The sequence below is a fragment of the Gorilla gorilla genome, chromosome 6, assembly GCF_029281585.2.
Source record: "Gorilla gorilla gorilla isolate KB3781 chromosome 6, NHGRI_mGorGor1-v2.1_pri, whole genome shotgun sequence".
Taxonomy (NCBI): Eukaryota; Metazoa; Chordata; class Mammalia; order Primates; family Hominidae; genus Gorilla; species Gorilla gorilla.
Window position 1 is genome coordinate 133,850,172 of NC_073230.2, and position 25,254 is coordinate 133,875,425.

Genomic DNA, 25,254 nt, shown 5'->3' on the forward strand with positions numbered 1-25,254 from the left:
GAAAAAATGTTTATCTCACCTTTGTATCCTGAGCACATCATCAACACGGAAACACACCTGTTCAACTGTAGGGTTTTAAAATATTTTTCCTGAAAATGTTTTGAACCAAGAGTCTATATTCTTGAAAATAAAATCAGTCTTTCTCATTGTCTCAAACAAACTGATAAGTCGATGATGGGGGACATTGGTAGTTAGGTAAAGAAGATGTGTTAATGTACTCAGGAACTAGAATTTTGAGTTATTATGAGCAAAGAAAGTCAGTTATCCAATCTTTTTGACAATAAGATGTTAAAAGTATTTTGAAACTATAGAAAAACACACTGACTCCTCTTATAATCCATTTCCAATGTTATTTCAGATATTTAAGTCAAAGACTCGTTGCAGAAAACTGTTAGCTTCTGTTCCAGAATCCTTGAGTGGTTAACAGTACAGGCTCTGAATAGAGATTATGTGAATTAAGGCACAAACTCTAGCATTTACAAACTGTGTGAACTTAGTCAAGTCAGCTTATCAATCAAGCCTCAGATTTCTTATCAGAAAAATAGGTTGCTGTGAGGATCAAATACATGTTTAGTGCTTAGCACAGTACCTGGGATGTAGACAGCCCTAAACATCTGCTGCATTGCCACACTTATTTCGATTCTTTGCCTCATATCATTTTTCAGCTCAACTTAGGGCAAATAAATGAAACAGTTGAAATGTGTGCACTTATTTATTCTTCACTAATATTAAACCGGTAATTTATATCTGTCTTTGGCAAATAACATACACAAATCTATCTATCTATCTATCTATCTATCTATCTATCTATCTATCTATCTATCTATATATAAATGTTTGTATAAAATTGAATATTCATGATTTTAAATTTGACAAACACTGTCAGGTAAAAATCAAACTATTTTACTAAGTTAACATCTCATTCAATTAGTTGTAAGTTGTAATAGCGGCATATTTTACATGAGACTATTAGAAAAGGATAATATTAAGTCATTAACATTATAAATCTGACCACTTTTATTAGGTTGAGGTGAAATAGAGAAATCTCTACTATCCTGGAGAGAAACAAGCAATAAAACCATGTATTACAAGTTTAAAGAAATGAATTTATCCTAAAGTCATCAGTATCAGCACCCCAACAAAGCAACTTTGCCATTTCTACTTAAAGTACACTGTAGCTTGATCAGACAAACACTTATCTCAGCAGTACTTGTTTAAGCAGGTCTCTTTGTACAAAAGCAAAACAGAAAGCAAAACAAAATCCATAGCCATTATTTACCTTGCATCCAGTAAAAGCCAAGAGATTTAAGGTAAGGACATTTTCTAATCCCATACCCATGCTAACATCATCAACATTGCTGATACAAAACTCAGGGCAGGAAAAGAGGCTCAAACAGGGAAGGTGAGTGGCAACATTTTATGTATGCTAAATTGGATGGCAATATTAGATTACATCTTCTGCAACTGTGGTGTCAAAAATCTGATAGCAAATTTGATTATCTGTTCCATTAGTGACATTGTATGACTTGATGAAGCATTCCAACCACGGATATGCATCTACAAAAACAAAAACAAAAAAAGTGATTTAACCATTAAAACAAAATAAATAACTCTGAAATAGGTACCTAAGCTTACCACTGAGCTAGAAAAATTAACATTTATTTTGGCTTGAAAAGTAAGTAAACGTCCCTTCCAAATTTAACATTATTCTCTCTTCAAAATACATAGTAGATTCATGTTATTGTTTTGGAGCAATTGTGACTAATTTGAATTTTTTGCCACAAGCAGGTAACAGTGATTACATCTTGGGTTTCAAAATGGTTGGTATATATTTTAAAAATCTAAAATAGTGGTTAAAATGGGTCTACCAGGCCCATGCTTTTGGATATAAATATTTACTTCTAGAAATCTATCCAAAAGAATCCAAACAGCTAACACAAATTACATCTGACAACAAATAAAGGTATTCAAGTTAAACTTGGTTAGAGATCAACACAAATTCCTATCATTATGTAACTATTATAAGATGCAAAGATTGACCAGGGAGAGTAAAGCCTAATTAAAAATAATATATAAAAATTAAACCAGCTGCTAAATCTGCAGCTGGTAAAATTTCCTACAATAAAAAATTGTTAGAAAAATCAAATTGTCTTAATATGACTTAGATCTGCAAGTTTCAACATAAGTACAAATATAGTCACAGAAGGAAAATTCAGTGGCAGCAGGTATAAGCAGTACAATTTGAAATGAGGAAGATCTGGTTTATTAATCAAATGTTTATGCAGAAAACAAAGCTCATAAAAAACTGGTAAAACAAAAGCTTGTAAAATCTGAAACTAGTTAACGATAAATAAAAAAATTAATCCATGAATTAAACTGGATAATTGGAGTTTGTTACAGAAAATGTTTACTGCCAACAATTCACCACTTTTGGTCTAATTTCAACTAAAATGCTTGTAGCATGACAATGTCAAATGTGCCTGTGATCAAAACCACCTCCCTTTCCTATATTTAAAAATATTTTAAAAATCTTTTGACTGCAGGAATTATGATTCATAACTATTTTATCCCTGCCACTCTCTTCATCAAAGGTCGATCATACAGTAATCACTCACTACTTAGTAAATCATTTGGAAGCAAAGCTTTCAGACTTCTAAAAGTCCACAGAGTATATATACGTTAGCGCTATCTCAAGTAAAAGAAGTGTGGGATTGTTAAAATATTCTTGCCTACCAATTTTTATTCCAGGAGGACAAAACATATCCATGATCATATCCATACTTTTCTGAAGGTCATCATCCATTAGAACTTCTGATGCTGGAATCTGGAAGAATTTGTCCTTAAAAATGTTTCATGAGAGAAAAAAAAGGAAATAATATTAATCCTTTTTAATGTTATTATTAACACATATTTCAATATTGTCCAATTAAAAGATAATCTAGACAGTTTCCCTCTATCAATATTGTAGAATTCATAAACTAGAATGCTGGTCTCAACTCCAAAATCTTATTTACTCTTTAATCTTAAAATAGCTTTGAGATACACATAATCAAGTAAATTGCTCTGATTTAATAATGATGATGGTAATAATGATTTAAAAACAATGAGGCTGACTATTCTCTTTGTGCATAGAAAAAAAATCTTGTGCTAAGCTTAAATGAATATAACATATAGTATATGTATTATATAGTTATTTAATTTTTCTCTTCCCTACTATAAGTTTCAAGAAGGAAGGAATTTTGTTTACTTTGTTCACCGCTGTGTCTCCATCACATAGGATAGTACCTAGTACACAGCAGGTGCTCATTAAATATGTAATGAAAGGTTAAATGAATTGTGTAAGTGGGAGAAAATTTCTCCTCTCAACTATACCTCAGATCTTTTCCAATCCATGTAGTAAACATTTTAACTTTACCCTAAGAGAGGTCTGGGCTTTGACCTTAGCTTGTGGAACGTAATCTCTACGCCCTTTCTATGTCACACTTGATAGAAGTATTTTTGCCTGGAAGTCCTGGGTCACTATGAATAGTTTAACAATATGATGTAGGGTGGGAAGTTTGGAGCATGTGGTATCAGCTTGATCTCAAGAGGGGCTGAAGACTATGATCAGCCACATGGGCAGTCAACCATACCTACGTGATACAGTCCCACTAAAATCTTTTAGCAGAGCTTCCCTATCTGGCAATATATTATGTATATTGCTACACACTGTTGCAGGCAAAGTAACAGTCCACAACTCTATGCGGAGAGGACAACCATAAGTTCCATGTCTGGAACTTTCCTGGACTCTGTCCTATACATCTCTTTCATTATCTGATTTTAATGTACATCCTTTAGCTGTAATAATCTGTAACTGTCAGTATAACAGTTTTCAGTGAGTTCTAGGAGTCTTGTGAATTATCAAATCTAAGAGTGGCCTTGGGGACTTCCAATTGCAATTAGTGTCAGAAATGAGGAAGGTTTTGTAGACTGCCTCAAAACTTTACACAATAATATCTATCTTCCCTGTTAAAGTAACTTCATTCCTCTAATATGAAATGTGGAGGTTTAAAAAGTATGATCAAGGCCGGGCACGGTGGCTCATGCCTGTATTCTCAGCACTTTGGGAGGCCAAGGGTGGGTGGATCATGAGGTTAGGAGTTCAAGACCAGCCTGGCCAAGATGGTGAAACCCTGTCTCTACAAAAATACAAAAATTAGCTGGGCATGGTGGTGCATACCTGTAATCCCAGCTACTTGGGAGGCTGAGGCAGAGAACTGCTTGAACCCGGGAGGCGGAGGTTGCAGTGAGCCGAGATCGTGCCACTGCACTCCAGCCTGGGCAACAGAGCAAGACTCCATCTCAAAAAACAAACAAACAGACAAACAAAAGTACGATAAAATGTTGACTACAAATAATGCTTCCATAGTGTGGCCATATCTCTGCATTTTGGCCGTGGTATAGGGAATGACTCTTTAAATCCCTGTTAATTTTTCACTATTCAAATGTTAAGATTTAGTGTCAAATAAAAAAAGAGATACATACACAGATGATTCAAGATTTATGTGCTCATATTTTACTTATATTTTTAAGTTGCCTTAAGTCCTTTTAGGAACAAAGCAGGTATGAATAAATGTATTCAAATTTTTTAATATCATTTTTTAATTAAAAATATCTTTATTACCTCTGATACTTACAGAATCCATGAGATAGGCTTCTAGTACTCCTGTTCCATCATCAAGTGTAAAGGTCATAACAAACACATATTGGAGGGGTACAATACCCAGTACTAGTGAAGGAAAAAAAGATCAAACCATATGAGTCTGCTATTCCTTATTATCAAGGTAAAGTTAAAATCGTTTTATGATAGTATAGACCTGTAAATTTTATTTACTAAAATAACTCAAGATACAAAGAAAAACTTGGCATTATCTCCAGGTAGATAGTGTCAGAATTGAATTGGAGGACACCCAGCTGGCGTCTGCTGAGGGACTGCCTGCTTGGTGTGTGGGTGAAAACCCCTATGCATTTGGTCACATAAGTCTTCTGCGCTGATTGCTGTGGTGTCAGAGCAGAGGACAGTTTGTGTTTTTAACTCCACAGATACTCAACCTATAATTAAGCTCATTTAGCAGATTCATTTTGGAATATTTCACTATACCTACATAGGGAGAATATCTTATGATAAGCAATTTAATCTTTTTGATTAACTATTAACGTATATTTAAAATAAGTTGACACCCTCACACCTGTATTCTCAGCACTTTGGGAGGCTGAGGTGGGCGGATCACCTGGGCCGATCTTGAGGAGTTCAAGACCAGCCTGGCCAACATGATGAAACCCTGTCTCTACTAAAAATACCAAAAAAAAAATAGCTAGGCTTGGTAACATACACCTGTAATCCCAGCTCCTCTGGAAGCTGAGGCATGAGAATTGCTTGAACCTGGGAGGAAGAGGTTGCAGTGAGTCAAGATTGCACCACTGCACTCCAGCCTGGGCGACAGAGTAAGACTCTGTCTCAAAACAAATAAAAATAAATAAATAAATAAATAAAACAGTTGATAGCCTCCATAGAAACCACAAAAAGTGATTCATGAAATGTAACTCATTGCATGTTAGTTTTATGAAAGATAAAATACAGAATATTCTAAAAAATAGCATGCAGTTAAATACCGTTTTAGCATGCCTCTCTCCTTTCTATTATAACCTAGGGGAATAATTTATAACTTTAAAAAAGAAAAAAGGGATATCATCTGGTTGAATGGACAAGAATGTCAGAATCTGAGATTTAATAATTTGGTAAGATAAGGAAGAAATAAGAAATTAGAGATACTGGGTAAAATGAAAATTCACAGGTTAAGATAAATATCTTCTTGTCTGGAAATGGAAGATACTCAATTTATAGAATGTTTTATTAGCTTTTATCTGTGGAACCCATATTTAAACAGTAGGACTAATTAACAGGGCAAGTAAGAATAAATTAGGACATACAGACATGAACTAGGGCATACAACAGACATTAATACAGGGGAACTGAATTTTAGGCTTCAAAAGGTCTCAATAGGTTAAAACTGTGAACTAAAACTAAGAAAGATGAACTTAGCACCTACTCCCAGGAACCATAAAAACAAAAATATTACATTAAGAATAGAACGAAGAGACCAAGTTCAAGAAGTTCATGTGACAGAAAAAAAAATTACATTAAGAATAGAATGAGGAGACTAAGTTCAAGAAGTTCATGCGACAGGAACCTAGGATTTCACTGGACGACAAATAGAACATGAGATGGCTGTATTAAAAAGGAAAGAAAACAAAACCAAGTGTACAGATAAATAGCTATACAATGACATTTCAGGCTAGTAGAAGCTGAGTGTCCAGTTTCAGGTAAATAATAATTTCACTCTATTCTGAATTGGCCAAACAACATCTGCAGCACAATGTCCAGCTCTGAATGCCAAATTCTGAGAAAAGCACTGGTAAAGTGGAATGCTTACTGAGGAGGAAAAACAAAATAGTAAGGCATAGGGGAAAGTATGTGACGGTGCCTGCTTGAAGAAATACAGACTAAAGGAAGGCTTGGCAGATATCTTTAAATTTACAAAGTCTGTTTATCTTACAGAAGAAGGAATAAGTATACAAAGAAGGAACAGGTATACTTTCAGGTATACTGAAATATAAGTAGGTGAAATAACCTTGTATACAAACAGTTAAAATTGCAGGGCACGGAAATTTAGCTAACCTTCTGCCACAGAAGAAGGAATCCACGAAGTTTTATCAACCAGGGAATTTAGATTTTGTATGGATCTCAAACTAGAACACTGTTTACATCTGAAATTTATAAAAGAAAGAACCATAAATATTTAAAAATAATTTAGCTTGTTATAATTTTTTACTGCTCAAACATGTGTAGTTTTAAAATATAAATTATTAAACAGAAGAATACTGCATCCCCTATATTGTAATGTGCTTGCTTGTTTCACAAGAGAATTATAAAAGAGTAAGCTTATTACATAAAGGCAATAAAAAAGACAGTATAAGATTCAGAATAAACAACTCTAAACTGAGAACAGGGTGCTCAGTTCCAGGTCCAAATCATTAATTAATTTTGCTCTCAATTTCCTTATTTGTTAAAATGAAAAGTTGAAGAAAATGATCATGTCTAAGAATTCTCTGATTCTATGATCTATCTATCTATCTATCTATCTATCTATCTATCTATCTATCTATCTATCTATCTATCTATATTTTTTTTAAGACAAGGTCTCACTCTGTCACCCAGGCACTGTCACCTCTGCCTCCTGGGCTCAAGTGAGCCTCCCACCTCAGCCTTCCAAGTAGCTAGAACCACAGTTGCACACCACCATGCCTGGGTGATTTTTGTAATTTTGTAGAGACAGAGTCTTGCCACAATGCCCAGGCTGGTCTCAACTCCTGAGCTCAAGCCATCTGCCTGCCTTGGCCTCCCAAAGTACTGGGATTACAGGTGTGAGCCACCATACCTGGCCTCTGTAAGTAATATCTTAATAAATTCAAAGTGTTAATAAATATGGCCAATAGAGAAAAATTACTAAACAGTCAGAACATGCAAGATTCTAGATAATTAATATTTTTAGTAAGCACATATCCAGAGGTTTCTAGTTTATGATGCCTAATTCCACAGTTAACTTTTGAAATGTATATAAATCTAAGACTACACAATACACTAAAGTTGTGCATTGTGTAGTACAGTTATTTTGCTTTACTTGAATACCAACATATTTTAACTATGAGTAATTTATTTTTTATTATGCATCATCATAATGTTTATGAGATGTTGATAAGAAAATATACTTGAAAAGATATACTTGAATAAAAATAAAAGTTTGAAAAGTCCATGCAATTTGTTTTCATTTGCACTTTGAGGAAAACAAGAGGGTAATCACATTACATCTTATACCCTTCTCTTTATTAAATATATAGGTGTTTCTTTTCTAATAAAAGATGTCAATTTAACAAAAGAATATTATTGCCTAAGAAAAAGACTACGATATTGATTAGCATTAGACATTATTAAAGTAAGTATAGTATAAAAATTAAAAATTAAGGATATTAAGTCAAAATTAAATACAGAACTACTTACTTCCAAAGCAGTGAAAGGGGAAACAGAAAAAATTAGAAACATAAACTAAATATATCAATAACTTAAGAACATATTTAAACTCAACTATTAAAACTAAAATTTAGCCATAAGCTTTTATTTATGAGTGACGTACAAAATAGAATGCCAGAGACTTGAAAGCAAAGGGATGAGAGTAACCTATAAAGCAATTACCAAACAAAAATTTTTAAAAAAACCTATAAAACACAAGAAACCATAAAGTTAAAAAGGAATGGAATACACTAGAAGTATGGATGAAACTGACAAAGATTAGTATCTCTAACACGGAAAAAAACCTTACAATCAATTACATGTATGTGCGCTCACACATGAACCAAAAAAGAAATCAGTAACCACATAGAAAAACACGCAAAAGATGTGAACATGGAATTCACAGAGTAGGAAACCTATGTAGCTGATAAACACGGGGGCTGCTTAAACACACCAGACATCTAGGAAATACAAATAAAAACATCATGGATACCATCTGATGCTCACTGGCCTGACAAAATTACAAAATTAATGCCAAGTATCAGACAGAAATAGACTAATACCAAGTGTTGGAGTGAACTTGGTAGAAACTAAAATTTTATACATTACTGATGGGACCATATATTGTTAAAACCATGGGAAGAACAATTTGGTATTTCTTCCCATAAAGCAAAACTTATATATACCTTATAATCCAGTAATTCTAATTTCAGGTAAACACCTGAGGAGTAACTTTCAAACATTTTTGTTAAGGACTCACAGTAAGAAATTCATTTAATATCATATCTTAGTAATACATACATACACATACAATTGAAATGAAAGTTTAGGAAACAACACTGACCCTTACTGTGTAAAATGTTCTCTATTATCCATTCCCTCTCATTCCATTTTTCACTACAACCACATCATATAATTAAAAAAAAAAAACTGTTTATGACCCACTGAACTCATTTTACATCAAGGGAAATAGACAAGAAAACATATAACGTGACTTCATTATGGTCTGTAAATGAAACAAAAAATAACACATATCCATTAATAGGAAAATAGGCTAATACATTCTGATATTTCATAACATACTCCATAGATGCTAAATAATCTAAATCTACATGCGTCAATAGTGGTAAATCTTGAAAATTTTAATGAATCAAAAAAAGCAAGCTGCAAAAGGCTTGGCATAGTACGAAACAGTTTATATAAATTTAAAAAATGAAAAATACGCCATACTGCTTAAGAGTTCACACATATAATGAAGGCATAAAAGCATTGATGAGAAGGATTTAATCCAAGTTTGGAAAAGTAGCTACCTCTGAGAAAAAAGAGTTAGAGAAGGGATTGATATGGGGTTATACTACTTCTCTGTAACATTTAATTTCTTAAAAATAAAAGTTTGGAGGCCAAGGTAGGCAGATTGCTTGAACTCCAGAGTTCAAGACCAGCCTGGGCAACAAGGCAAAACCCCGCCCCTACAAAAATTAGCCAGGTGTGGTGGTGTGCACCTGTAGTCCCAGCTAGTTGGGAGGCTGAGATAGTAGGATTGCTTGAGCCCAGGATGTCAAGGCTACAATGAGCTGAAATCATGCCACTTCAGCCTGGGTGTCAGAATGACACTGTCTCCAAAAAAAAAAAAAAAAAAAAAGAGTCTGAAATAATGTCAAAACGTTAAGATTTGTTAAATTTAAATGGTGGATACATAATTGTTGTGATGTTACTTTTTTATTTTTCTATAAGTTAAAATTATTTCATAACCCAAAAATAAAAAGAATAATCAATTAAAAGATATACTGGCTTTTGATGATGAAACTCAAGTAATAAAAAATGTAAAAATGTCTTAAAATCTGGAGTGTGAACAGCATTTGCCTTAGTTTTGAAGCAACTAGTAAAAAGTCAACAGCCTTGGTTGGGCACGGTGGCTCACACCTGTAATCCCAGCACTTTGGGAGGCCGAGGTGGGCAGATCACCTAAGGTCAGGAGGTCAAAACCAGCCTGGCCAACATGGTGAAACCCCGTTTCTAATAACAATATGAAACAATCAGCCGGGTGTTAGTGGTGCATGCCTGTAGTCCCAGCTACTCGGGGGGGTGTTGAGACAGGAGAATCGCTTGAACCGGGGAGGCAGAGGTTGCAGTGAGCTGAGATCATGCCACTGCACTCCTGCCTGGGCAATAGAGCAAGACTTCATCTCAAAAAAAAAAAATGGGGGCCTTAAGGTAATTTTTTTGAGACTTCTAGTAAAAGAAGTAGTAGTATTTCAGAGTTTAAAATGAATATGAATATTTCCTTTCCTGGTTTAGACTCGTCATGGTGCCCAGTACTGGCAAGGCAAAATAGAGAGAAAGGGGAAAGAACAAAAGCAAGTGAGCGAGGATGAGCATGCAAAAAGAGAAAGCTCAGTGACTTATTATACAAGAAAAACAGAATTTTATGAGTTTTAATTTTTTAATTAATTGGCTTAATTAAAAATCATTTTATTTTCAAAAAAGATGGACTCTCAGATCATGAGTCTAATGAGAGGAAGAATTAGACACTGAGTATATCAGAGTAAAAACAGCTATAACACAGAGATTTAAGTCAGTGGCATACACTTTCGCTTTATGGCTAAAATGTTATGATATGTCGGAAGGACAGAGGGCAATGTCTAACAGTGACTTTACCACACAATTAGGGAGGTATCATGCTTACAGTATAATATTTTTCAACCAGTATATAATTTTTCAATCAGGATTTACACATTATGACAATGACTACTAATTGCTACAAATGTAGAAGTCGGAAAGAAAGAGGAATAGGATGATAAAACATATGTTATAATCCGAGGTTTCTCAAATCAGAATGTGTCCAGGGTGATTGTTTCATCAAGCAGTAGAGGAGATTTTATCCCTACCCCCTCCTTCTAAATGTAGAAATCTGTTTATAGCTCCTAATGAATTCTTTTATATTCTCCAATTTTCAGTGGCAGCAAATTTGTAATTTAGTGGCTCAGAAATTCTGAAATTGAATCACTTAATTTTTACTAGGTTTGCAGCTCTGAATTTTTCTCTGTAACTGGAATCTAAATCCTCACTGTTAAAGAAAACAAGTGAGTACCAGCCTCTGGGTGAGGAATCAAAAGATAGCAGCCTTATGCCTCACACATTGTGTGTACTCTCACTATATATGCTTATCAAAAGAACAGATATATGCCAGAAAAACCTAGTACATATAAGTTGATACACTGTAAGTTTATGCTGAACATATAGTAACCAATGAAATAAACTAATAAAAATTACTCTTCAACAGTTTTTAATTCCAAAAGTTTTCTCAGTTGAAAACACCACCACACATCTGCAACCATCTGATCTTTGACAATCTGACAAAAACAAGCAATGGGGAAAGGATTCCCTATTTAATAAATGTTGGGAAAACTGGCTAGCCATATGCAGAAAACTGAAACTGGACCCCCTTACGCCTTATACAAAAATCAACTCAAGATGGATTAAAGACTTAAATGTAAGACCTAAAACCATAAAAATCCTAGAAGGAAACCTGGGCAATACCATTCAGGACATAGGCATGGGCAAAGACTTCATGTCTAAAACACCAAAAGCAATGGCAATAAAAGCCAAAATTGACAAATGGGACCTAATTAAACTAAAGAGCTTCTGCACGGCAAAAGAAACTATCATCAGAGTAAACAGGCAACCTACAGAATGGGAGGAAATTTTTGCAATCCGTCTGACAAAGGGCTAATATCTAGACTCTACAAAGAACTTAAATTTAAAAGAAAAAAACAACCCCATCAAAAAGTGGGCGAAGGATATGAACAGACAGTTCTTAAAAGGAGACATTTACACAGCCAACAAACATATGAAAGAAAGCTCAATGTCACTGATCATTAGAGAAATGCAAATCAAAACCACAATGAGATACCATCTCACGCCACTTAGAATGGCGATCATTAACAAGTCAGGAAACAACAGATGCTTGAGACAATGTGGAGAAACAGGAATGCTTTTACACTGTTGGTGGGAGTGTAAATTAGTTCAATCTTTGTGGAACACGGTATGGCAATTCCTCAAGGATCTAGAACTAGAAATACCATTTGATCCAGCAATCCCATTACTGGGTATATACCCAAAGGATTATAAATCATTCTACTATAAAGACACATGCACACGTACGTTTATTGCAGCACTATTCACAATAGCAAAGACCTGGAACTATACCAAATGTCCATCAGTGATAGACTGGATTAAGAAAATGTGGCATATACACACCATGGAATACTATGCAGCTAAAAAAAGGATGAGTTCATGTCCTTGCCAGGCATATGGATAAAGCCGGAAACCATCATTTTCAGCAAACTAACACCAGAACAGAAAACCAAACACTGCATGTTCTCACTCATAAGCGGGAGTTGAACAATGAGAACACATGGAGACAGGGAAGGGAACATCACACACCAGGGCCTGTCAGGGGGTGGGAGGCTAGGGAAAGGACAGCATTAGGAGAAATGCCTAATGCAGGTTATGGGTTGATGGGTGCAGCAAACCACCATAGCACGTGTATACCTACGTAACAAACCTCCACGTTCTGCACATGACCCCAGAACTTAAAAGTATAATAAACAAAACAAAACAAAACAAAATACCCATAGTGATGTATTGTTCCTTGTATAAGAAATGGTGCTGAAAGGTCCAAGAGTTCCAGGTCTTCGTGGCCAGATCTCACAGGAATTACACTATTAAACTTGTTCGAGAGTTTGCAAATTTCACTGAGTGTACCTCCTGTTAAGAGAATAAATAAATCCTTCAAGTAGTGCAAAGAAAATGTAGACAAAGTACAGTCCTATTAAATAACGTGTGAGGTATAATAAAAGACTAAAGGAATTGACAGAAAAAGACAATGAATGTATGTAAAAAATATTAATTTGTAAATGTACAATCCTATACATTGATTAAAAAAATCAATGCACAAAAATGCTGAGACTTTGGTAATATATAAAGCTTGTGAAATTTTAACCAACTTCTTAAATTTAAACAAATTGCTCTTTATTTCAGGAACACTTTGGTTCAAATAACCAAAAGAGGGAATATAAATTAAAAGCTAAGTTATGATCAGATTCTCACTAATTTGCTATATACTAATTAATATCTGGGCAAATTTAGGGTTTAAATCTCAATTTTCAGGTCAATATTTCATTTAAATATAGATATGAGTAGTTCATGTAATATGAATTCACATATAAAATTTGTTCATTTTTCCTGGGAAAATTATCACAGTTAATTCTATGACAGAGTAAGCATTCAAATGACCAAGCTGGCTGAGAAGTATTGCCCAATGGCATGCCATTATTAGAAGGCAGTATCCTTTTTACTTAGCTAATAATGCTTCCTCTCTCCAGGCAAAACGAAAAGGATTTAAAAAATACCTCCGTGTATTTCCTAAAATTTGGGTAGAATTTCTAATGTCAACATTCAATTATAAAGGAGAAGCACTTCTGGTATAGCAGAGTGAGGACATCCAAAGACACAATTGACTATAACAGCAGTAAGAATATTGGCAAAAACTGTAAAACCTTTTTTAGAATTCTGGAAATTACCAGAGGCCTTCAACAATCCAAGGAGTGTTTGCTCCAGAAAACGGGCTGAATTTTGGCAAGAACGGTGAGCTCTGTGGCATTTTAACTTGCCCTGTTCCTGTCCTCCTTCCCCTGAGCTCTTTGTTACTGGAAGCCAGAGTTCTGCTATATCATATTGCAGCCAGACAGAAACTCTCATCATGCATGCTTAAAAACTCAAAACAATATTCCCTAAGCATGCTACTTAAAAGTTTCACAGCCCAAAAGTTAGTCTATCTTTTGGAGACGGATACCTAGCCCTGCTGAAGAGACTCCTGCCTACTGTTCAAAACTGCAATAGGTGACCATTCACTAACTCTTTTCTCTATGAGTTCCTCCCCAAAAATACTATTTCAAAGAATCTGGTGAGAGCTCATCTAGTCATTCACACTGGCCAGTCACACGAGTTTGGCTCTGGCACATAAGCTGGACAACCTTGGTCAAGTTACTTAAACTCTGGTATAACAGTTTCCCCATTTGTAAAACTGAGAATAATGTTACTCTGTAAGATCATTATAAAGATTAAATGAGTTAATATTTGTAAAGCACTTAGAACCATGAGTGACTATTACTATCAATATTTTAGTGATTTCCTCTTAATGTAAAGTCCATGAAAGGAAGTACTTTGTTGTGTTTGCTACATTACCACTAATGCCTAAATCAGTGTCTGGCACACAGTAGGCATTCAATAAACATGTGCTAAACAAATGAATAAGTACAAAGAAAGACATTTACATGTATATATGTGCATACTACGTTTCTCAAGGTTTGTATCTGGAGACATCCTAACTGAGCAATTTATTTGCAATCAGTAGAAATATTTAACATGGACTATGGAGACAGAAAGGCCTAAGTTTGAATTTTTTTCTGACATTAGGTCTTTATCCTTGAGTACTTCACCATTTTCTCCTGGTCTCAGTTTCCTCTTTTGTTTACAAAGGGGATACATCCAGCTTACAGAAGAACTGTTATGAGAGTTAAAGATAAAATACTAAACTAGTACAGTGCCTGACACATAGTCTATCAGTAAATTATAGGTATTAATAATAAATATTATGATAAAATGATTCAGTGACATTAGAGTTCCATACAAATTGGATTCAATTCAATTGGAAACAATACAAAATGTTTCAGAGGAAGTTAAATATTATGCAGTTTAAAATATAGTGTTAATAATAAATAAATATTATAAACAATTCGAACCCACAACTTTGACACCTTAGATAAAATGGTTCTATTTCTTGAAAGGCATAATCTATCAAAACTCACACAAGGAGAAATAGATAATCTGAACAGGTCTATGTCTATAGAGAAATTAAATCAATAATAATAATCTTGAAAAAAGTCACTAGGCTCAGATTGTTTCAATAGGTAAGTCTACCCAAACACTGAAATGGCACTAATTCTCTACTATGTATTCCAGAAAATGGAAGTAGAGGGAATGTTTCCTACCTCTTATGAGGCCAGCAATATTCTAATACATAACCAAATACATTACAAGAATGAAGACCTATAGATCAACTTCTCTTATGAAAACACATAAAAAAATACTCAAAAAGTATTTAAAAATTGAATCAAAAAAGAAAATAATTATTCACCATGACCAAATGAGATTTATTTTAGGTAGGCAAGGCTGGTTAAACACCCCAAAATCAATTAATGTAATTTATCACATTAATAGGCTAAAGAAGAAAAATTGTATGATCATATTAATAGATGCAATAGAAAAAGCATTTGATAAAATCCGACATCATTAATAATAAAAATTCTCAGCAAACTAGGAATATTGGGGAACTTCTTCAACTTGATAAAGAACATCGATAAAATAGCCACAGCTAAAATTACATTTAATGGTGACACTTTCCACCTAAGACTGGGATAAAAGCAAGAACATTCCCTCTCATTGCTCCTATTCAATATTGTACTGGAAGCCCTATCTAATGCAGTAAGAAAAGGAAACAAAAGGTATACATATTAGGAAGGAAGAAATAAACTGTCTTTGTTTACAGGAAATCACAACAAAAAAATTCCTGAAATAACAAGCAATTATAGCAACGGTAGAGGATACAAGGTTAATTAAAAAAAAAATCAATTGCTTCCCTATACATAAGCAAGAAATAATCAAAGTTTGAATTTAACATTAAATAATTAGCACCAAAAAAGAAAATACTTAGATATAAAGCTAACAAAATGTGATCTATATTTTGTTGGATTTACAAGGTTTATCTGAGTAAAACTATAAAACCCTAGTTAAAGAGATCTAAGAAGATCTACATAGACAGTCCATGTTCATCGTCAATAACATCAAGATGTTAGTTCTCCATCTCCACCATGACTTATAGATTATGGCAATCTTTTTTTTTTTTTTTTTTTTTTTTTGAGATGAAGTTTCGCTCTTGTTGCCCAGGCTGGAGTGCAATGGCACGATCTCAGCTCACCGCAACCTCCGCCTCCCAGGTTCAAGCCATTCTACTGCCTCAGCCTCCCAAGTAGTTGGCATTACAGGTATGCACCACCACGCCTGGCTAATTTTGTATTTTTAGTAGAGACAGGGTTTCTCCATGTTGGTCAGGCTGGTCTCGAACTCCCGACCTCAGGTGATCTGCCTGCCTCGGCCTCCCAAAGTGCTAAGATTACCAGAGTGAGCCACCGCGCCCAGCTGGCAATCTTAATAAAAATCCCAGCAAGTTATTTTTGGATATTGACAAACTGATTATAAAGTTTACATGGAAATGCAAAAGATTTACAATAGCCAACACAATACTCAAGAAAAAGAAGAAAGTTGCAGGACCAACACTACACAATTTCAAGAATTACTATATAGCTTTAGAAATAAGGATGGTGTGATATTAGGAAAATAACAGACAAATAGATTAAAACAGAATAGAGAAGACAGAAGCAAATTCACACAAATAAACTGGTTTGACAAAGAAGCAAAGGCAATTCAATGGAGAAGGAACAGTCTTTTTAAGAAATGGTACTGGAAAACTGGACATCTGCATGCAAAAAAAAATCTGGACACAGATCTTAGAGCTTTTACAGAAATTAACTGATACTGTTTTGTATGAGACTCTAATGGTGGGTACATGGTATTCTGCATTTGTCAAAACATAAAGAACTGTAAAGCAGAACGAGTGAACCCTAATGTAAACTATGGTCACAATAAAATAGTGTCAACTGCATTAACTTGGCATGAATATCAGTGAATACTGCTGCAGGTCCTTAAAGTCTAAGAATGACTTTGTATTTATATCATTTTCTTTGGTTCATCTCTAAGTCCAGGTCAGTTTTTGATTTTGTTACTTCCTAACCAGAGCAGTGCCATACTGCAGTAAGATCCTAGCCCTTGGTCCAGGTTATAATACTTAGAAACATAAAATAAAAACAGCTCACATTTCTTATATTCCTTTTACATTTCCAAGTGCTTTTACATACATTCTCATTATTTTTTTAAATAAGCCTTTTTAAAAAAGCAGTTTTAGGTTCACTGCAAAATTAAGCAAAAGGTACAAAGTTTCCCTATGTCCCCTAGCCTCTTCCCCATTATCAACATCTTGCACCAGAGTGGTAAATTTAGTCAATCAAGAAACCCATTTTAAAAAACATTATCACTCAAAGTCCACAGTTTACATTAGTAACAAACCATTATCACTCAAAGTCCAGTCTATATTAGGGTTTACTCTCAGTGTTGTCCATTCTATGTTTTCTTTTTAAGACTTCATTTTTTTTTTTTTTTTAAGGAGTAGTTTTAGGTTCACAGCAAAATTAAGAGGAAGGTACAGAGATTTTCCGTATCCCCTTCTACCATACATGCTAGCCTCCTCCAGTATCAACATCCTCTACCAGAGTGGTACATTTGTTAAAAATGAACCTATACTGACACATAATCACCCACAGTCTATAATTTACATAGAATTCCCTCATTTATTAAAAATAAAGTTAAATATTACTCTAATGCAAATTAAAGAAGGTATTTTTCTTCTATTACAAAAGGTTTCAAGGGAAGAAAAGCCTTAAGAAAAACAATGAAAAGGTTTCAAGGGAAGGAAAGCCTTAAGAAAAACAATGAAAAGGTTACAAGGGAAGAGAAGCCTTAAGAAAAACTCTAAATCTGCCATGAAAAAAAATTCGCAGTACATATTTTAGATAAATGAGATAAAATTAGATGAAAATGAAAAGAAAATGAAAAACCAAACATGATAAATTTCATTTAAAACTTGTCAAGTTATCTTTACTTGTTTCAATGGTCTCTTCTTTGATTTTGATACAATAGATGACTTTCACCCTATTTCTATGAAACAACAGTGACATCCAGAGGCCAAGAAAACAGCAATGGTACATAAGCAATCAGCCTCTTTATTATTACTTAACTAGACAATCAGCTTAGCATTGACAAAATAAAATGCAATCCAACAATATAGTTAAATGTTAACACTTGAGTCTGAAGTACAATTTCAAATGTAATTAAGATAAATTTATGAACGTGTGCTTATATATATTTGAACCTAGTTAACATATATATTCAATTTTGTAAAATTTAAATACTATTTTTACTTTATATGTACTAGGTTGTCTGTAAAATGTATTAAACAATAATTAGGAAAAATATACAGAAGGAGTATTCTAACAAAACAGTGACTTAAATATCTTACCTTCTATCAAAAGTAGACATTCATTTGAAAGTGGGAGAATACCATTATTTTTCACAAAATGAACTGCTACTTTTCGTCCTTTTTGATTTTTAGTGGTCCAGATTTTTGAATCATATAATGATGTATTTTGTAGCTTGACATCTGGGGTTTTAGTTGCACCATCCTGAAAAATTATATCCAAATCGCCCTCATGTGGAACTTCTTGCCTAAAATTATTGACAATGAAATGATAGAAATCGATTTTGGTACAAGCGTGAAGATTTCCATTTAACAAGTTATCAAATTAAAAAGTATCATTTTTACATGTAGATGAGTCAGTTACTTTTTCTTAAATTATGTAAATTATGGAGATAATTCACTTTGCAGAACAAATAACTTTTTTTCAATAGATAAATATTTGATATTTTGTGGGTAAGTATATCCAAATCATACTTACATTAATTACCAGTGATTTCTATGCCTGGTTTTGTGATACAAAGTTACTCATAATTATTTCTAGCATCAATTTTTTTCTCCTCTGTAAAGAATGCTAAATTTCCCAGTAGGAGAAAAAAATGCAGTGGCCCTGTCTTCACTCCAGTTAAATATCCACTTACCACACTTAGGGAAAAGGGCACTTCTAAACTAATAATATTTCCAATTCTGTTTAATAATTAGTAATTTTAAGAAGTCATATGGTTAAGTATCATGTAGCAGAAATGGCATCATTTGGAATCAAAAGGTGTATGGCTTTATTCTGGTTCTGTTGCCAATTAACTGTGTAACTTTAGATAGTTTCCGTTAATTTCTGAGATAATATCCTTATTTGTTTAAAAAATGATCGCAGAGAGTGGTTTTATTTTACAAAGCTGTATGATTTTACAAAATTCAATAAACCAAAGTTTGATAATACTTGAAGAATTATCTAAAATCCTTATATATACATTTTAATCCCAACCACCATTTCAAGCTCAAATGGGTAAAAACAGTTCCCTCACATTTTATTTAAAGAGATTTTAAAATAAAAAATTTCTTCAAACAAACCCAAATTTTGGATTGGAAAATATATGAATATTAATGAACACAGATACTCACAATTTATAAGCACACAAATACATGGCGATGTACACAGATATTTACACATTGTAGCAGATTTTAGTGAAAACTCAATTTAGGGCATCCAAATGCATATAACCATCAATTATCTACATTTTCCAAAACATCACTTTAGATATTCAGAGGAAAAGTAGGCAAATTGCAAAAAGATGAGGAGCTTTTAAAAATGATTTTCAGAATAGTCTTGAGCCGATTATGTAGTAAAAGGATTACAAAACAGTTATATACATTTATTACATATTTATATAATCACTGATGTTCAGAGTAAAGGCACTAAGAAATTCTCAATTACTAAAGAAAATTTAAATTATATTTATTATATTCTAGTTATTAAGCAGGACAGAAGTTTACCAACAAGGCTCTCTTTATCACTTAATTAGATATTTCAAGTAATTACAACTCCTTTCAAAAATTTCAGTTAATAAAGGTTTATATTTCAGAAGATACTTCTGTGACAAATGAGTCTGCCCAAATATATTCATCATTTATTATTTCTCATTTGCCTTTATCAGAGTGACTAAGCTGAATTTTAGATCTGAAAATAGCACTCCCTTTTATTACTATCAGAATAATTTATTCTCTAAGAATTTAGCATTTTACCTAAAAAATTTACCATTCTTGCAAAATATAATATATATATTAACAATTTACTTATTCCTAAGACAAAAAATTATACGTATGTGCACATATACACACAAATAATATGAAAACGTTTGTTTTATTATGGAAAATACTCACAGTAAATGACATTTAGGGCAATGAAGTTTAACAGACTGAAATAGTCTTCTGGGCTTATATGACCTCAATTTTGCTCGGATGCGGTATTGTTGAGGAGCTTTTTGTTTCAAAATGGCACATAGTGGTGTCCTCTCCAAATACTGATGATCTGTAAGTACTGTAAAGAATTTTTATATTCAATCAGAATAACAAGAATCATATTTATGACATGCATCCTCCTGAACCAAATATATACTATAAAATCTAATTAATTTAAGCTCTATTAAGTGTCACTCCATGAAAGCAAGGGTTATGTCTTTATTCCCTGATGTATACCCAAGGCCCACTAGCATAGTGCCAGGCACAGTAGGTACTCAACAAATGTGTACTAAATAAATGCTGGATAATTTGGGGGAAGAAATAAGTAACTTAATTGCCTAGTAAGCATTCAAAAAAGCAAAGTTTATTTAGCTAAGAAAATATTACGCTAGGCAACCGTTTAAGTTCTAACTGGTGTCTGCCACAAAAGAATGTAACAAAACACACTTGCAAAATATTATTTGCAAATATTATTTGCAGGCTCTTGGATGTTTCAAATCAGTTACTTTTTACAGAATCATCATTTATAAAATCAGATTAAGAATAGGAAGGGACATTAAGGGTGATCGAACTGTCACAGGAGTGGTGTAGTAGTGGGGAAGAGGAAGTTTGGGGAGTTGGAAGGAGGAAGTGGAGGAGGAGGGAGAGGAAAAATAAGAGGAAGTTGAGTCAAACTGGAAAAAAAACTCAGACAAAAGCATTAGGAGCAATTGCCTGGGAAATAGGTACAATAGGTCTCCTCAGCTACTTGTGGAAAGATGGACTGGGATTGTAGTGATCAGTTTTTACTGGGAAAAAGTATAAAATTGCTGGTGACCCTTAGCTTAAGGCAACAGCTTGCTATACATTCTAGCTTAACACTTTCATGTGTTTTAGAAAAGGGAAATGATGTACAAATCTTATTAACCTCAATGGCGAAGACAATTCCTTTCAGTATTGAGCTTTAATCCAATGAAATTCTTGTTGAATTAGTTTTCCTTCAAGGAGCAAATGGCCAAGAAGGACAGAAGTTTACCAACAAGGCTCTCTGTATCACTTAATTAGATATTTCAAGTAATTACAACTCTTTTCAAATAGTTAATAAAGTTTATATTTAAGAAGATACTTCTGTGACAAATGAGTCTGCCCAAATATATTCATCATTTATTATTTCTCACTTGCCTTTATCAGAGTGGAACATTTATTACTTCAGAGTGGAACATTTATTACAGTGGAACATTTTGTTGTGGTGGCGATTGTGGTTTTTTTTTTTTTTTTTCGGAGACGGAGTTTCCCTCTTGTTGCCCAGGCTGGAGTGCAATGGTGCGATCTCTGCTCACCACAACCTCTACCTCCCAGGTTCAAGCGATTCTCCTGCCTCAGCCTCCTAAGTAGCTGGGATTACAGGCATGTGCCACCACGCCCAGCTAATTTTTGTACTTCTAGTAGAAACGGGGTTTCTCCATGTTGGTCAGGCTGGCTTCGAACTCCCGTCCTCAGGTGATCGCCTGCCTCGGCCTCCCAACGTGCTGGGATTACGGGCATGAGCCACTGCACCCAGCTGGTGATGCTTTTAAAAAGGCCATTGGCACCAGGCGCCGTGGCTCACGCCTGTAATCCCAGCACTTTGGGAGGCCGAGGCGGGTGGATCACGAGGTCAAGAGAGCGAGACCATCCTGGCTAACACGGTGAAACCCCGTCTCTACTAAAAATACAAAATATTAGCCGGTGTGGTGGCGGGCACCTGTAGTCCCAGCTACTCGGGAGGCTGAGGCAGGAGAATGGCGTGAACCCGGGAGGCAGAGCTTGCAGTGAGCCAAGATAGTGCCACTGCACTCCAGCCTGGGCGACAGAGTGAGACTCCGCCTCAAAAAAAAAAAAAAAAAAAAAAAAAAGGCCATTGGCAGACCTGATCAATTTAGTGTAAATTGCTACACAGTGATAAAAGCAATTGCTTCAAACTCATATTTTAACCTAAAGTTTTTAACTTTTCATTTTAAAATGCTTTCAAACTTAAGGAAAATTGCAAAAACAATACAAAGACCTTCTGTATAATATTCACCAAGATTCACCAATTGTTAACATTTTTGCACATTTATCATTGTCACTGTGCCTGTCTTTATCTGTCAATCACCACATAAATATTATTGAATCATTTGAGAATAACTACCAGATAATGTCTGGAGGCATAATTGCCTCCTTTCCTCTAAATCCTCCAGTATGTATTTCAAAAGAAGACATTTTATTGACATAATTACAGGCAATTTTCAACATTAGAACATTTAACTGATTTATTATTATAATCGAATTAACAAACATTACTCAAATTTCTACAATTGTCCTCAAAATGTTCTTCTTAGCATTCATTTTATTTTCAAATCTAAGATCCAATTCTGGACCATGTATTACATTTAATTCTCATGTCTCTTTAGACTTCTTTAATGTAAACTAAGTCCTCGGCTTTTCTTTATCTTTCACAACACTGATATATTTGAAGAGTACAGCCATTTATTCTGTAGAATAAACACCAATTTGGGTGTTGTCTGGTTCTTCCTCAGGATCAGATTTAGCTTATGCATTTTTGGCAGGAATAATGCGTAAGTGATACTGTATGCTTCTCAGTGCATCACATCAAGGGGCATACAAAGTGAGTGTTTCTATTACTGTAGACCTAAACTTTATTCAGCTGGTAAAGGTAGTGTCCAATCACTTCTCTACTAAAAACTTACTGTTTCCCCCTTGTATTTAACAAGAATATACTAGAGAAAATGTAAATATCTTATTTTTCATCAAATATCCTGATAGTTTAGAATCCACAGATTCACAACTAACTCAACAATGACTATCATGGTTACAAAATGGTAGTTTTTTTTTTCTAATTTCATTATCCCTTTTATATTTGTTATTTTACTTTAAGAAACATATTTCCACTTAACCCCATATATTTTATTTTTCCTTTATCATCATCAACATGGGCTCATGCATTCCTGCTTTACTCAATTAGTATTAATATTATTTGTTTTGATGCTCAAATGTTCCTAGACATGTTCTATCCTAAGCCATTTGACGAGTTTCATCATTAACTGAGAACCCCCTTACTTTCTAGTACTACAAGGTTACTCCATACTAATCTTGTAATTCCCTTGTTCTAGTTCTGAAATCTGCTATTTCACCAAGGAGCTCTGATTCCTTTACAGAGAAATATTATTTATAAACCAAGATCTGAGCACCAGGTGTGCTTATGGCAACTGGAGTGCTGCTGCCTCTACGCCTTTTCATGGAGAGAAAGATAGGGTACATATGAACACACATTCATACTGACACACACACACACACACACCCCTATAATATAAACAAATGTGTATACGTGTGAATATATGTGTATCATACATACACACGGCTACATCGACTTCTGTATTTACCTAGAAAACATGAGTACATAATGGTACCTCCAATTACAACACAACATTAAAAGCTTTCATCAATCCTTCTCCCATTCATATTTGTTATCTTCCTTCTCCAATTTGAGAAATTAAAATTTTTACAATAGCACATTTAATAAATTTGTGGTTAAAAATATTTTTCTGAAAAAATTTTTTTTAATCTTAGCTGATGTAACAGAAGGAGGGTACTTGATAGACACACTATTATTACTAACATTAAATTAAAATTTTGAGGCATATTGCAAGGAGCTCCTTTATGGTACACCGTTAAATGCATCATGTGACAGGATAACTCTTCATGTAATAGTTTAAAGATACGTGTCTTTACATTGCACATTTTAAGTCATGTAACTCTAACAGAGATACATGACTTCAAATACATCATGTATTTAATGTTTAAAACATATCTGTTTTAAACATTAAGTCTGTTAGAGATAGATGACTTATAATATGCAATGTAAAGACACGTTATCTTTATGAGTTCCATTTTATGCCAACAAGACACGGTAGAAGAAGAAAGTTAAATATGGACTATTTTAGCTTTAAAGGATATGTGTTCTACTATTAGAAAGAAATGGATTAGCTGGTAAGTGTAGAGACAGACTTTATTATGCTCATTACTGTGCCCATCTCAAAAACGATACATAGTCTTACTTGTAGCAGATAGCTGTTGACATCTTTCTACCTCGTATAATGATACTGATCCAGAGCCTATAAAAAGGAAAAGGCAAAAAAATTAAGTCCATTACAACTTCAATGTAGAACTGAAAACAATGGAGCGTTGCTGAGAGAAACTGAAGAAAATATAAATAAATGGTGAGATATGCCACATTCATGATTTAGAAGGCTCAATATTGTTAAGATATCAATTCTCTCCAAATTAATCTGTAAATTCAGCATAATCCTTCGAAAATAGCAGAGGCTGGGTGGGCACAGTGGCTCACGCCTATAATCCCAACACTTCGGGAGACTGAGGTGGGCAGATCACTTGAGGTCAGGAGTTAGAGACCAGCCTGGCCAAAATGGCGAAACCCCATCTCTACTACAAATACAAAAATTAGCCAAGTGTGGTGCAGATGCCTGTAATCCCAGCTACTCAGGAGGCTGAGGCATGAGAATCACTTGAACCCAGGAGGCGGAGGCTGCAGTGAGCTGAGATTGTGCCACTGCACTCCAGCCTGGGCAACAGAACGAGACTCTGCCTCAAAACAACGACAAACAAACAAATAGCAGAGACTTTATTGTAGAGATTGCAAAGCAGATGCTATCACTTATGTGGAAGTGCAGAAAATCTAGAATATTAAATAACATTTTATAAAATAACAAAGTTGGAGAACAATGTACATGACTTCAAGACTTACTATAAACTTACAGTAATTTAAGACAACACGGTACTGGCATCAGGATTGAAAAATAGATCAACTGAATTAAATTAAATAGAGAGCCTGGAAATAAAGCCACATTTACATTGTATTTTGATTTTTTACTAAAGCAGCAAAGCAATGCAAGGAGAATGCAAATGGTGCTGCAATAACTGAAAATTTAGTGTGGGGAAAATG

At 34.2% G+C, this 25,254-nt stretch overlaps 1 protein-coding gene across 12 annotated transcripts in view; it reads right to left on the reverse strand.

The window, feature by feature from the left end:
* Window positions 1–696: 696 nt before the first annotated feature.
* The window catches only part of POT1 (protection of telomeres 1), a 107,064-nt gene continuing 82,506 nt past the window's right edge, over window positions 697–25,254 (reverse strand). For 11 of the 12 annotated variants that reach the window (XM_055347505.2, XM_004046148.4, XM_055347504.2 and 8 more), the window contains 8 exons: window positions 24,350–24,406; window positions 20,196–20,352; window positions 18,363–18,568; window positions 12,742–12,877; window positions 6,719–6,807; window positions 4,677–4,768; window positions 2,734–2,839; window positions 697–1,557 (listed from right to left, as the gene is read on the reverse strand). In XM_055347505.2, the coding sequence (XP_055203480.1) occupies window positions 1,445–1,557; window positions 2,734–2,839; window positions 4,677–4,768; window positions 6,719–6,807; window positions 12,742–12,877; window positions 18,363–18,568; window positions 20,196–20,352; window positions 24,350–24,406 (956 nt within the window). In that variant the 3' untranslated portion in view covers window positions 697–1,444. Of the gene's footprint in view, window positions 1,558–2,733; window positions 2,840–4,676; window positions 4,769–6,718; window positions 6,808–12,741; window positions 12,878–18,362; window positions 18,569–20,195; window positions 20,353–24,349; window positions 24,407–25,254 lie in introns of those variants that run through there. The other variant, XM_063708759.1, reaches the window with a different exon arrangement.